The sequence below is a fragment of the Aulonocara sp. 'chitande type north' Nkhata Bay genome, linkage group LG10, assembly GCF_057382095.1.
Source record: "Aulonocara sp. 'chitande type north' Nkhata Bay isolate Kocher_YH1m ecotype deep benthic linkage group LG10, A_spYH_male_GT1.1, whole genome shotgun sequence".
Lineage (NCBI taxonomy): Eukaryota > Metazoa > Chordata > Actinopteri > Cichliformes > Cichlidae > Aulonocara > Aulonocara sp. 'chitande type north' Nkhata Bay.
Window position 1 is genome coordinate 16,729,864 of NC_141353.1, and position 14,929 is coordinate 16,744,792.

At 40.2% G+C, this 14,929-nt stretch overlaps 3 protein-coding genes and 1 long non-coding RNA gene across 5 annotated transcripts; 2 read left to right on the forward strand and 2 right to left on the reverse strand.

The window, feature by feature from the left end:
* The first annotated feature begins 167 nt into the window (after positions 1-167).
* Positions 168-3,161, forward strand: LOC147320564 (alpha-crystallin B chain-like). The gene is made up of 3 exons (XM_086308674.1): positions 168-1,383; positions 1,616-1,738; positions 1,814-3,161. Exons 1-3 carry the CDS (start codon positions 1,204-1,206, stop codon positions 2,003-2,005), a joined length of 495 nt encoding a protein of 164 aa, XP_086164800.1. The 5' UTR covers positions 168-1,203; the 3' UTR covers positions 2,006-3,161.
* LOC147320565 (uncharacterized) lies at positions 1,095-5,401 on the reverse strand. The gene is made up of 5 exons (XR_015131275.1): positions 5,321-5,401; positions 5,033-5,119; positions 4,265-4,333; positions 1,800-1,971; positions 1,095-1,399 (listed from the first exon to the last, which is right to left on the reverse strand). It is a non-coding gene; the product is annotated as an uncharacterized LOC147320565 (long non-coding RNA).
* A 483-nt stretch (positions 5,402-5,884) lies between these two features.
* Positions 5,885-14,196, forward strand: bicdl2 (BICD family like cargo adaptor 2). Its single transcript, XM_086308675.1, has 10 exons — positions 5,885-8,003; positions 8,636-9,111; positions 10,843-11,058; positions 11,188-11,304; positions 11,844-11,990; positions 12,145-12,291; positions 13,013-13,087; positions 13,462-13,544; positions 13,629-13,743; positions 13,846-14,196. The coding sequence occupies exons 2-10, from the start codon at positions 8,872-8,874 to the stop codon at positions 14,008-14,010; spliced, it is 1,305 nt and encodes a 434-aa protein (XP_086164801.1). The 5' UTR covers positions 5,885-8,003; positions 8,636-8,871; the 3' UTR covers positions 14,011-14,196.
* On the reverse strand, positions 6,146-7,871 carry mia (MIA SH3 domain containing). 2 transcript variants are annotated; one of them, XM_086308677.1, is made up of 4 exons: positions 7,320-7,868; positions 7,102-7,235; positions 6,831-6,941; positions 6,146-6,748 (listed from the first exon to the last, which is right to left on the reverse strand). In XM_086308677.1, the coding sequence occupies exons 1-4, from the start codon at positions 7,435-7,437 to the stop codon at positions 6,725-6,727; spliced, it is 387 nt and encodes a 128-aa protein (XP_086164803.1). In that variant the 5' UTR covers positions 7,438-7,868; the 3' UTR covers positions 6,146-6,724. The 2 variants fall into 2 exon arrangements, with proteins under 2 accessions (XP_086164803.1, XP_086164802.1); XM_086308676.1 differs by lacking the exon at positions 6,146-6,748 and having other exon boundaries at positions 6,795-6,941; positions 7,320-7,871.
* Positions 14,197-14,929: the final 733 nt, after the last annotated feature.

The following is a 14,929-nucleotide window of genomic DNA, read 5'->3' on the forward strand; positions in this document are numbered from 1 at the left end:
CTAGTTTCCCGTGTTTAGGGAAAACTTATAGTTTGCGATAAACAACGTTAACCACGTTTTGGAGAGCCTTCCTGAAAGGCCTTAAGGGCAAGAAAAGAAAAAGGTTCAGCACATATTTCTGCTGAGCTTTTGGACAGTTTTAAAAAGGTAACAGTTTAACAAAGACTGATTAAACATATAATGTCTTACACTTACAAAGCTTTCATTTATAATCAGTAAAATACAAATCCTTTAATTCACTACAGTCAGGGCTTTTACTGCTACCTGCCATGCTCATGCTTTAGTACCTTGGAGTGTCTTTATTGCTTTCTTACTTGAATTCATTTCGACCTGTCCATAAACCTAACATTTATATTGGGCATTTATATTAATGATAGATAAAAACTCCAGCTTTGATTGGACTGGTCTTTGGCTCAGGCACAGTGCCTGGGCTTGGTCTGCAAAGCACTAAAACTAAAATTCATGGTGTGATGGTTTAAAAGCCTCTGATGAACCTCTATGCTTGCAGATATAATTTAATGCATATAGCCTTCAGTACTAACATGACTGGGAGGATGAAAGAAATTTATTGGCACAACCAACGCAAAGGACTTCATATTTTACATCTGAGCTCATAGCAAAATGATACGCACAGTGTCATCTAATGCTGGCCCTTACAAACTCATCAGTTCCCATTCAGTCACACATCCACTCCACACACAAACCTAAAGCTCCTGGCACTCAGAGCACAGCAGGCTAATGCTCTGGCAGCTATTCCTCAAACAAACCCTCACAAAAACACACACACAGGCACACACACACCAGACAGGAGCATTTCCTGGGGAATGAGCATGGAGGATGTCAGCAGTATTCCTAGCCAGTGTCACCTCATGACCGAGAGAACAGGGACAGATAGAGGGTAACGGCGAGGGAGAGAACCAGTCTCAGTCAGACAGATAAAACAATGGGAGTGATGGAGGGATAAACAGTTGAGATCATTGTTCCAGAAAGATCAGGCTGTTGGCAGAGTCCATATGCAAGTGTGCATGGGAGGTCACGGAGGGGAGGAGGTGCAGAGGTGGTGAACAGAGGCAAAGTCTGGCTTGGATGGGAGGGAAAGACCTATAAATTCAGTGCAGGAGAGCACAGCAGCACCCATCTCAAACCAAATCAGACCTAGTCAGCCTGCCTCGTCATTTATTACAACCCTCTTGGAATCTCACCATGGATATCCCCATCCAGTATCCCTGGTACCGCCGGGCGTTCCCACATCGATTTCCTGACCTCTCCATGGCAGAACCTCTCACTGACTGGCCAATGATGTGGCCATTCTCCTGGTCCTTCCCCTGGATGCGCCCTTTGTTTATGCGCTGGTTCAACTGGCCCGACAATGGACACAGTGAGGTAGAGTACAGTTCACCTGTGTAATTAAGATTATTACATCATGGGAGTTACGCACAAATGTCAGTGTTTTATGGCCTTTCGTTTGTGAGGTTTGGATTAATGATCATCAGAGTCAAAACCTCCACTGATATCATGAGTGTTTGTGTAATTTTCAGGTGCCAGTCCTTCATTAAACAAGATTTGTATGGGTTTTTATCCCAGGCTGACTCACTGCTCTACTGTATGTATTTAGATGCGCTTGGAAAAGGATCGCTATGTCATTTATGTGGATGTGAAGCATTTCTCCCCTGATGAGCTGTCTGTCAGCGTTAGTGATGATTTCATCACAATACACGGCAAACATGAAGACAGACAGGTCAGAGGAGCAAATTTAACACCAGAAAATAAATTTAGCCACACTGTTCTGATGCACTCACTAATTCTGTTTCAGGATGACCACGGCTATGTGTCAAGAGAGTTTCTGAGGAAGTACAGGCTTCCTTCTGGTGTGACATGTGCCGAGGTCACCTCCAGTCTGTCGTGTGATGGTGTACTGACAATCACAGCACCTCGGTCATCTCCTGGGCCGGAGCGCAATATTCCTATTTCCTGTGAAGATGGAACACAGAAACAGAAAATGTAGAGCAGAGCCTGACGCACCAGATGCTGCTTTACTATTAACCCTTTATATTGTCTGTTATGTTGGCAGTGCCGTACATATATATAGAGTAGTCATACAGTTCTAGATGTCTAAAACTGCTGTCTAATAAAACAGTTCCTAACCCCTAACTCACTATTATTGTGTTGTCTCAGCAAAACTGTAGAGCTCGTGTAACAGTCTGTTTTTGACAGTACAGCTTTTATAGACACATCATGGTGAGCTCCAGGATATTGAGCTCCCAAGAGTTCATTTCCCTATCATAAACAAACAGATTAGGCTTCTACGCAAAATACAGTCGCACATGTAACAGTATTTCCAAAGACAAATTCATAACCACCATCAGGCATTTAGAGAAACACAATGTCTCTAGCAACCTTTAATTTCAGTGGCAAATGTGCTAGTTAGTAACTGAACCCAGAGAAGCTTGCAGCATCTACTGGTTCTGCAGAGAAATACTAATACTAATCAGTACTATCCATTAAAGGTGCTAACACACTAACCAAAGATGTATTTTCAGCACACAGAGCAGAGTGAGCGGGTATTAGTAAGATGCCAAATGTGCTGTGTTCATTCTGTGGGAAGAGCATTGGTTTCTGCATGTGTGAGGAGGTTTTCTGGAGGCACAGACAGCCCGTTTGTTTTTAGTAAAAAAAAAAAAACTAAATAAATAAACAGAAGAAGAAGAAAAAGCCACCAAAGGCCTCGGGACCAGGCGTGTTGAGAGAATGAGAGCGAATGAGCAAGAAGCAAAGTTGTGGACAAAGGAGAGAAACAGACAGGGCCCCTTTTTCACTGGGGAACATGACCTCTGAGCTGCTAAGGGTAGTATGATTGTGAATGTACGTGAGCGCATTTATACTTGTAGATGCAAGAATTACAACTCTATTATCTTTGTTAAGCCTTTTGGAATATTAACACTGACAACAGCAAATAGAATAAATATGGAGATTCAAGTTCACAGGTCGGTTGTGTGTGTTTTTGAATCATTGTCAAGGTTTTCTTCTGTCTATTGTGTTGCTGTTCTCAAATGGATTTCAAATAACAACGTACACTCACTGACCACTTAATGAGGTGTTCAGTAGCTCATTAACATCAATATTGATCAGCCAATCAAATGGCAAGAACTCATGGTCATGGTCCAGATGATCTGCTGAAGTTTCAGAGTAGGAATCAGAAGCAGATGAACTACAGCTCGGACAGTCTCGGTCGTTGTGTCCTTTGGCAAGACAGTCAAAGGAGCTAGCAAAGAAAAGGGCAAGACACTTCACCCATTGCCTACTGGTGGTGGTCAGAGGGCCCGGTGGCGCCAGTGTCCGGCAGCCTCGCCTCTGTCAGTGCGCCCCAGGGTGGCTGCAATGTAGCTTTCCATCATCAGTGTGTGAATGTGTGTGCGAATGGGTGGATGACTGGATGTGTAACGCGCTTTGGGGTCCTTAGGGACTAGTAAAGCGCTATACAAATACAGGCCATTACAGCAGCAAAAAACCATATTAGGTCCTTCACCTGTCAATTACAATTCACACGGACAATAGTAAAAGAAGGGAAGATAGAAGGAAAAATGTTGCCTGATCTAATAGTCTTGATTTCTGCTGCCACTTTATTAGGCAGAGGCGGAGCCAGACATTTGAAACACCCGGGGCTTAGCCCAAAAGGATAGTATGCATGTGGGATTTTTTTTCCCTTGGGGGGGGGGGGGGGGGGGGGGGGGGTAGAAATGACTGAAAGATTAATTGGCTCTGTTTTGAGTTTTGTTCAAAAAAGAATGACTTCATATAGGGAAAAATATATATCACATGTGCAGAACACCTTAAACTAGTTTTTTAATTAAGCAGCAAGGCAGAACAAAATCAGGGCTGTATCAAGACACGAGGACTAAACCCCAATTCAACCAGACCAAGAACTGATCCAGAATTAAAACAGGACTACAACAGTTCAAAATCAGCACTACTTGGGACTTAACCAAGACAGAACCAGAATCAGAACTAGATGATAGTAGCACTAAAAATCATCATAGACCTGCACTACATTTATTTTTTAATTTTACCAAAGTACAATATTTAGATTGAGAAAGGTTTATATAATTATTTAGCCTTGTTGTGCAAACAAGCCTTCATAACTTAATAAATATAGAATTTGAAAAATAACAAACCTAAAAAGAAACACTAGGTATGAGATACATGAGTACCTATGATACGGTGATACTTTTGGTAAACAACCATTTGACTAACATGTGTGTCTCACCTGCTCTTGTTGATCTCTGTTCTGTCCTCATTCTCCATCTCCCTCTCTGTTCCTCTCTCCCTCTTTGTGCTGACAATCATCAAATATACAGATATTTACAAACTCTTCAGATAAAAACACAAACACTTTTTAATTGTAACATCAAATCAGACTAAATGTTTATTTTTTTAGATTGATAAATATAAAAAACATATTTGTTAACTTTAAGAGTAAAGAGAGAAATCGTCTGTATTTCTTAATTGCAAATGGCACCAAATTGTATTCAAAATTGAGCCACACTTATGGAGCTCCACAGTTCTTTTCCTGGTGTTTTGGTTGACATCTCTTGATTTTCCCATGTCACAGAAACAGGCTCTGTGTTTTGCCTTATATGCATCCACAGCTGTGCCACCTGTTTACTCACATGGACTCTACTAACCTATCAGAAGCTTCTTCAGCTCAGAATGGAATCGTCTGGAGTTTTCTTATTAATTAACAATAAACTTAGTGTACATGTACTCCTAAATTTGATGAAAGTGATAAAAAACAGAAAGCTCTGTCTCTCTTTATTGTGACATTTAACTAATTCAAAAGATATTTCAATATTTATCTAAAACAAAAGTTTACTCTAAATTGATGTTGTGCAGTAAAAATGTTTTATGTTTTCTCCCTAAAGTGTAAATATCTGGTTACAAATGTGAACATCCTGCTGTGTACTGAAATTCCTCTTGTTTTGCATACAAATATACTGAACAACATACAAAGCATAATATATAAAATAACATTTACCTGAGTTTTTCTTTGAAAGAACCCTCTAATGTCCATTCTTATATTTCAGTACATAACTGAAACCGATTTAGTCGGGGAGGGTAAGAACTGAAAATATGAAATAAACACACGTAAGCTAAGAATCTCTAAAAAAAATAGCATTTGTTCGGCTTTTCATTTCGCCATTTGTTGATTCACTTGAAGAGCAAGTAACGTAATATTGGTCAAGTGATCAGTTTGATATCAATCTTTCGTGATGCACCGTCATATTTACATTATTTGTACGGTACGAATGATTTGCTTTGGTACCTGGTCAAACTTAAGCTCTCCTTAGTATGGCTGGCTCCGTCTCTCCAACAGCGCACTGACGGGCAGCAGCTGCCCCGCCCCCTCGCTCAGTAGCTTAGTGCCTGAGCTTGGATCATACCAATATCAGGGGGGGATTCACGCACAGTCGTAAATTCCCACAGTGTGCACTATGTGCTTCGAATATTGTGTGTACTTTTTGTTTTATACAGTTGTCAGCCAGGCATCTAACTATGAAAAAATTGCACTCCAAAATACCCCGGGCTTCTGACAAAACAACCCGGGCTTAAGCCCAGTAAGCCACCCCCACGCTCCGCCCCTGTTATTAGGTACACTGTATAAAGGTGTAGCTAAAATAATAGGATCAGAATTGGACGTAAATAATGTGAAAGCATGGATTCATCCTCCCATGTATCTGTTCAGGCTGGTGGTGTAACAATTTGGGGGATGCTGTGGCACAGCCTTCTGAGTACTGTTAATGATCATTTCCATCCCTTTATGACAGCGTACCCATCTTATGCTTCCAGAAGAATAACACACCATGTGGCAAAACTTAAATAATCTAAAACCTGTTACCTGAACATAACAGTAGGTTTGCTGTATTCAAATAGCTTCCACAGTCACCAGATCTCAATGGGATGTGGTGAAACTGGAGATTTACGTCATGAATGTGCAGCCAATATGCAGCAAGTGTTTGATGATATCATGTGAAAATCTATGAAGAATGTTTTCAGTAACTAGTTGAACCTGTGCAATGCAACAATGCAGCAAAAGGTGTGGGTGGTTATGTACAGTGAATGTAGAGCTGCTGATATTTTTTTTCAGACACTTTATTAATATTGGGGAACTGGAGCTTTCAGGAATGAAGGTTTAGCCTGGCCTCAAAAAGCACCAGATAAATGCTTTGCGGCACGCTTTATTTATTAAACAATGCAAAAGTCCCCTCTAATAAATTGAAATTTCTTACTTCATTGCTGCTTTTAAAACAGTTTTTACAATCTGACATTGCCTGTTGATAAGACACACAACGCTCACGAAAAAGGAATAGCTTTAGCAGAGAAAAGGAGGGCACAAGTCGTGTTTCCTTCATTTGTAAGTACACGATGGACAACTTTTATTATTATCTGCAAAACCTCAGATAAACAGGAGCATTACAGACAATGTACATCGTTCATCTGTCAACAAAGCAAGGCTGCAGAACCGCTGCTGATGTCTAAGTCATCAAAAGACAGCAAGACCATCAATGGAGACATGAAATTATAATAATACGTTTTCATAATAATACATGCACTCATTGCTGTGCAGAGTTTATGCATACTTCTATTGGCGCTCATGTTATTAGATGCATAAAAATAAACTGTCAGCAGTGTGCATCATATCAAGTTAAGTTTCTTGGGAAGTGTATTATCAGTAACAGTAGAAGTCCCATTTCTGGAAAAAAGAAGATACACTGAATCAGGAGAAAGCACTAAATAATTCATATGCACATGTGCATGTGTGTGTGTTCACCTACAGTAGTTTTGACTTCAGTTGTGGCTGGCATGAGAGCATGTGTCTCCTCCACTATGCTACTGGGGAAGTGGCCAATGCGAGCTTCCTGTTGTCCATAATAGGCGTCTTGTACCTGGGAAAAGATGACGCAGATAACATTTGTTTGATAACATTCAAAACTTTTAAATGCTTTGCTGCACATGGAAGCCCAAGCCTGTGACGTTTTCACAGTTTTATGGTTAGAGCCGTGCCCAGGCCATTTATAGCCACATAAATATGTCACTTTTACTCACACTGCCAGCCCAGAAGAGATTCCCTCTGTCTTTTAGCATTGCATAAACATAGACAAGCTGCCCCTGCCTGATGGGGATGAACCTGCAGTCTCCAGGGTAGTAGTCCTGCAGTGCACGAGCTATCAAGATAGGATCTGTGCAGGGACAAATGTCATGAGCTATAATGTGATATGAATCTGACCTTTTTTTCCGAAGCAAAATAAACAGTTGATACTTACAGCTGCACTCGGAGTCAGCACAGAGTTTCTTGTCAGAGAGTTTAGGCATTTGCTTTCCAGCTTCAGAGGTTCCCAACACAAGGCACAGGGAAAGAGCAAACCACAGTTCAAAAGCCATGTCTTTACGTCAATGTACCTACTGATGGAAAAGCCTTTTTTCTCAGCTGGGAAGGTCCTGGTTTTCAGTCTTCTTGTAAGTCTGTTTGGCCACTCTTAAAATGAAGGTGCAGCAGAAGCAGTCCCCCTTTTCTTCTTCCCCCAACCCTTCGTCACATGAGCACACACAGAGCTCCTTTGAAATTCTTCAAGCAGGTAAACAGGATGGGGCAAAGGGGGTGGGGAGTAGACAGACCCCTGCTTGTGTCCTAGACTTTTCCATCTGTCACGCAATGCAAACCCCTCCCCAGTGAATTCCCCAGAATTAATCACTTCCTTGTTTAACTGCCTGATATCCAATCAGCAACTATTAATTTTACCCCACTTTTCCAGTATTCCCTGTTCTTTCTGTCAGTTCCTCTTGCTTTTTCCCTCGCTTCACCTTTGGAACTCAGTAGGTGGAGCCATGTGCTTTATTTACATAATGAACATTTCCACTACCAAGGAAACCAGCTGAGCTTCTCTTGCGCAAACACTCCCAAACAGGAAGACTGTACCTGTTAGCCTGCGGTGGCAGAGAGCTGTCAGGTAAGACCTAACTTATCATTTTTCAAAGTCTGGTGGAAAATAGGTTAACACGGATTCTGTCAACTGTCGTACTGGCAATAAAGTAGGACTGAGTTTATTACTTGTATTTTAAAGGACTTTAAATAGCATGTCAGCACAGATTCATGATACCAATAGGTAATAACAGGTGAGAAGCAAATAGTGACAGACTTGATAGTTGAGGCTGGTGAGACTCCAGATACTGACACTGCTACACTGTGACTGAAATTCAGCTTATACGGTCTAAATTTGAATAAAAATAATCTGGGAATTATTCATGATAGCATTGAATTATCAAACAAAAAGCTTTTTTTTAAGACTAAGCCTATGCTGATTGTTTATTGATAATTTGACCTAAACGTATTACTTAAGAGTCTACTTGAAATACTCAACACATTGTAGCGATCACAAGAAGTAGCAGTTCACAGTGCCTCTGGAATTTAGGGAGGAGACAATGATAATAGTGCAGGTTGGTGTTTCGGTCAGAGCTACAAAAGCACCTGTCAGACAAAAGATCTCCTTTTAGGCCATGCTGGATTATGTTACCAGAAAGCAGCTAGTGTGATATTCACACAAGGTTTTCTGTGTTATTAAATGTCTTTTCTTGCCCAAAGATGTCCCGGTAAAGACCAGAAGAGAAGAAGAAGTGAATGATATAAGCACTGGGACCACACACTGAAGCACAAGGAATACTCTGGATAACAAAAGTGGAACCCAAACACCTGTAAACTAAACCATCAGGAAACAGAAAGTCCTGACTCTCTATCCATTCTCTTCCACTGAAGAGAGACTGAATCACAACTGCAGGACTTGGGATAGTACTTTTTAACTGATCCTTCAACTGTCAGCTATGTTCAGCAAAAACAGTCTTCCCTCACCCAGCTTGGAGGACTCGTTCTTTCCTCTCTCTCCCTCCTCCTCGGTCTCGCTCTCCTTTGGTCTCCCCTCATCCACATCCTCCCCTGGAAGCACTGACAGTGGAGGAGGCATAGAGACTGACCTGATTCTAGCTGCTGAGCTGGGACGGGCTTTACTGGAGAAGAATGAGGAGCTGGCAGCCTCTCTGGAGCAGAGGGAAAGGGAGCTGGAGGTAAGATTAAAGCTACTGTTGTCCCTTAATCTCCCAAAAGGTCATATTTGATAAACACATTTTTACACAAAATGAAATGGGAAGTAAGATTAGCTAAAATTACAAGCAAATCGCTGCATGAAGGCAAAACTTTTGGATGTGGCCTGCAGTGCACAGTCATTCCACCTGTGGGCAGAAGATTTGTCAGATTGCAAGGAGACAATGCAACCATGATAACCACCCCCACTGGAGGAGAAAGAGCTCCAACAATGTATAACCGCAGACTGAAACTTATGCAATGCCTTTAGCTGGCAAATCACTTCACTGTGCTGAAGGAGATTATATCTGGTTAGCTGTTAGGAAGCTAATGCTAACTTTGTCTCATAAAGCTGCCATAGATCACCAAGGGACTTGCAGACATACCATTACTGACTACTGCTTTACAAAATAACTTAAGTTACACAGTGTGAAAATGCTATCAGAAATAGATATATAGATAGATTTTATCTATATATAAAGTATTTAAACCATTTGTTTTTTCTCTACAGAGATAACAATACATTTAACATTAAATGTGGCAGTACAAAGCTAATTCTATCATTCTAGTTCTAGTATGCAGTCTAATCATTAAAAATGGTCAAAGCATGTGACATCAGCTATGTCCCCCAGTTACCCAGTTATGTAATCAAATGTTCTACAGCCACAACAATCTTTTATGCTGGCTATGATAATGATCCATGATTACATGGCAGCCATCATGTCATGATTTCTTAATCCACTGTTATTCCAAATAGTGTTTCTGCAACTGCATTAGAGGTGAGCCAATCAATTTAAATATCGTTAGTATCGATACCAATGCCGCTACTGGTATCGGACTGATACTAGAGTGATGAGATCAATGTATTGTTTCAATCCTCTAAGTTCAGTATGTAGCCTTCTCAATTGGGTTAAACATATTTTTGGAAAATATACCCCAAACATGCACTATGAAAAATGGCTCGACCTTTTTGTGTTGACTGTAGTGTCTGTTTTATTTATAGCCTATAACACATTCAAACAGAAGCTGACCCAAAGCGCTTTAGAGACAGGCAAATTTACATCCCAGGGCTCTAAAAAGGTTTTAAAATACATGCAAAGCTGAAAGGTGTGTTTTATTGTGTCAACAAATAATTGTGCAAAGTAAAAATCACAGTGATTTAAGTGGTCATTAAAATGTGTTCAGAATTAAAGTATCAGTATCAGTATCAACAATACTGGCCTTTTATTTACTTGGTATCAGATGATACCAAAAATTTTCAGTACTTTGCACTACAGTGCAATGTATGGGACATAACACGGTGCTTCCAATTCCTGATAAGTATGCATTACTTAACCTGCATGCGCTCCAACTTAATGTGAGTTAAGTACATTTAACTTTAGCAGAAGTCATTTAAGTAGATCTTCACCATATATCAGGTTCATGTGGCTTTGTGTTAGTTATACTGTTTTTACAGCTTTTAATTTTTTAATTAATAAATCTGCCCCCAGTGCAGAATCGACAAGCACAGAGAAATAAACAGAAAAGTATTTTTCATGAAATACAATGTTAAATGTTCTTTGAATGTTTTTGATTACATGTAACCTTTTTTTTCTGAGTCTTCCTATTGAGCACGCTGGCTTGCTGTCACACTGCCATGTCCAGGACTGGAGTCACCATTCATGTCATCAGGAAAGTCTGGTTATTGAAGCTGGTTCATATGGTGTTTAATACAGGCTTTACAGCAGGAGAAGCACGTTCTTCAGAGGAAGCTGGAGATGAATGAACTGGCATTTGGACAGAGGGAGGCGGAGCTAACTGCTGATTTAACAACTCTGCGGGCTGAGGTGGAGAAACATCAGAGTCAAGGGCGTGACCGGCGAAAAGATGAAAGCGAGCAGATGATCCAGTTAGCCAACCATAACCAGAGACTGGTTGAGCAGCTGGCAGAGGTTTGTTTTAATGGATCAGTGAATCTCTGCACGTATGTTGCATCACAGGAAAATGCAGACTAACAGGTTTAGATAGTCCTACCTTTATTATTCACACCTTTCTCACCTTCCCATTTCTCACACATCTAGGCTGTGACACTGGAGCATTCCTTGAGGACTGAACTGCGTACCATCAGAGACGAAATGGAAGAATCATCTTTTAGCCGAAACATCAGCTTTACACAGTTAGAAAACATACAAGCAGAGGTAAACCCATAAGTAAAACATTGCATACACAAAAGTTTTGGTTTTATTATGAACAGCACACCCAAAAAGCACAAAGAGCAGCAGTAGCACCACATGAAAGTACAAGACCTGCTTTTTAGAGGCAAGTCTTAAGTTCGCAATGAAAAGTCCACAAACCACATCTTTTGGGAGTCAATTTTCATATAGCATAAGCTAAAATCAAATCTCATGTTCGGATAATTTGAGTCTGGCTTGAGACTAAATACCAGCAAAAATAAGTAAAATTCTTAACGTCATGGAGGTCTGACAAGCCTTCAGTCACAATAATTTGTGTCATCATGAAGCATGAAAATCTGGTTACAAAATAACTGTAACGAGAAATAGTGGAAAATTCTTAAAATGTTCAGTTGAGGTGTAAACCAACAATCAGGATGCTGATTTTATAAACCTCTTAACAACCTCGAGGTGTGCAGGAAGTAGGCTTTGGGGTGACATCTGGGCTGACAATGCTAAAACAGCTTTTATATTGTTAGTCTATCCTTTTGATCCTTCTCATACAGAACAGAGTTTTGCAAGAGCGGCGGTCACACATGGAGACGCAACTAAAAGCTTCAGGGGAAGACAACCAAAGACTTCACATGGAGCGAGAGCGCTTGAGAGACAGACTGTCAGAAATGCAGATGAAACTCAAAGAGAAAGAAGCAGAGGTGAGCAATAAATCGGAGGCATATTTAGGATCAGCCGTGGTGTTGACCGATGAAACTTGAGGCAGTTATATCTGTTGCAGGAAGCATTGCTCATCACAAGCAGAGGTCACTAACACGTTCTCGATCTGTGTGTGTGCATGTGCTTGGTGTGTAGATAGAGCAGGAGCAGGGAGTGGTGTTTGAGTTGCGCACCTTGAATCGCTCTCTACAGCAAAAAGCTCTGAACCTGGATGAAGACAGCATCCTGGACAGGACACAAGCAGAACCTTTGTCTCTGCTGAGTGAAATTCAGCAGTCACAGGTGCCCACAGAAACACACCCACCGAGTAACTCCACAGTCTAAGTCAGTGTGTACCGATCCTGTGTACCAAAGCTTGTCTGGATAATCCTTGTACTCGTGTATGTTTACATGATCCATCCGATATTGATTTTTGTCTCTTGAGCACAGAGATTTCTCCAGATTCACTGAACCTTTTTATTGTTCTGTAGCTGATGATGTCTTCACTTTTTTACACTGACAAACATTATTATGAATTTGTAGGCACAGTATTTTTAAGATTAGTGACCGCTGCCTTTGTTTGCTCCTGAGAAACTTTGTCTCTCTAAAACATTCTCTTTTAAACCCAGTCTTTTACTGACCTGTTTTCCAGTTAACCCAATTAGTTGCAAAATGTTCCCCTAGCTGTTTCATCTTAGTGCATATTACTTTTTCAGCCATCTGTTGTGAGCGTCCAAGCGTTTTTGAGAAAACACTGACATAAATTGGTACAGATCAGCTTATGTATTCAGCATAAGTGAATGTGGTGATCTAGGCAGGTAAAAAGAGTCCTTTTCCACACTGAAAAAATCTCACTTTTTCAAATTTACCTTGCTTATACATTAATCTCGCCCATATAGTGCACAAGTCTGCCAAAAAAAGCAACATATTTGCAGGACAAATTTGCATTAACAGCACAAATGCCTAGTTAAGTGTTGGACCCCTCTGACTTTTTGTGATGCGGTGTATATCTCTCCTGTTACAGGCTAAAGAGGCTCTTCTAGCTCACTCCACAGTGCTGCAAGCGAGAGATGAAGAAATACAGGCACTCAAAGAACAGGTCAGTGAAACTGTATGCTGTATATACTGTCCTTACTGCTGCAGGAATAGAAAAAGACATATTTGCTGATTTGTCTAGCAAAAACAGACAATATAGGAAGCACCAACTGAAGTCACGGAATTACATTTTTTAATAATGTGCTATAGAATCAGTATGTTTAAGTTTGGATTAATTTAATCAACATGTGTTGATTAAATTGTGAAGACGTGTGTGATGTGACGATTTGAGGCTAACTGTGTGACATTATGTAGCCTATTTTTCTCTGCTCAGCTTTTATCTGTGCACGACTTTATAATATCACATTTATTTTGGAGGCCAATCATGCTCTAATATGCAATGTTCTGATCAATGTGAGTGATGTATTTACACATCAGCTTGAAGGTCAGAGAGAAGAACTCGAGTCTCTGAGGGAGGAAATTCAGCTGTGTGGCCGCAGTTCAGGAAAGCCAAGCTACAGGTAATGCTATGCTGATTAGTTTAGTTTCTCTCAATTTTATTTAGATTTTATTAAGATAAATCTGTTTTTAAAATTTCCATTTAGGTCCTTAGAAAGTGAACTGGTCACGGTGCGTCAAGAGAAAGAATCACTAACTCAGCAGCTTCTCAACACCATCAAGCAGAAGGTGGCGCTGTCTCAAGAGCTGGAGGCCTGGCAGGTTTGTGTACCTGGATACAAAACTACAGATAGTCTCTTTTGGAAAAATGGACTTTAAAAAATTATTATACGTTTGTAATCTGAACCTTTGCTCTTGCTCCAGGAGGACATGCGGGTGGTGATAAATCAACAGGTTCAGCAAAGGGAGGAGGAGAGGAAGAAAGAGAGCCAGCAAGAAAAAGGTGCTACAGGACTCCAAAGAAGCAGGTCTTTGAGAATGAAGGGAGAAGGATCGAAAGGATTCCTCTCTTTTTTCAAAGATATATAACAGCAAGAAGACTCCCAGGTTTAAATGGACACTATCCGCAATTTTCTTTGCCACTCTGTCTTTTGTGGCCAGATAATGGACACTAATGCCATATTAGCAACAAGTGACTTGTTTACATACCTATATTTGTATGTATGTATATACAGTGTATTATTAATTTCATACTTTATATTAAAAAAAAGTCTCAACTGAGTGTTGGATATGTTATCATCTTTTCTTGCATTATTTAAGTCACTTCTAGTTTTTTAACCTCCTAAAACCTGGCGTCCACATATGTGGACATTACATTTTGAGTTATTTAGACCAAAGTACTCAAGTTTGCTCTACAAGAGCCTGATATCCACTTACGAGGACATTATACTGCTACTGTTTTAAACGAATATGCTCATATGTGGCTCTCATTTTTCTTAGAAACAAAAATCAGATAAAAAGAAAATCTGGTAATTCTTTGTTTTTTGATCAAAGAGAAATTAAAAATGCATGCCGTGGAAGAGTTCAGATTTTAGGAGGTTAAAGACAAAAGTTTACAAGATTTTTAGAGGCAGCATGCAAATACGAAGGAATAAGAGATTAAAAAGGACCTATCATTTTCAGGTCTTATCCTTTACTATGTTACACATTATTCAAAGTTCAAAAACAATCTTTCTTTTTTTTTTAAATCTCACACACATTAGACCTCAGTGCAATCTCACAACACACCCTCTCCTTTGAACCCACTTTTCTTATGACTAGCTGCCCCTGACAAACAGAAAGTGGGATTTCTGTGCTGTCAGCATGAGCTGTGTGCCTTCCATAAGCATATTAAAAGGTATTCACTCTCATAGCCATCATCCAAAATCAAACACAGAAATTTTTTTTCCCAAAATGTAGCGTCTTATTGCAGTCTGAGGTCTGGGCTTCCATCTATCTTTGTGCAGAT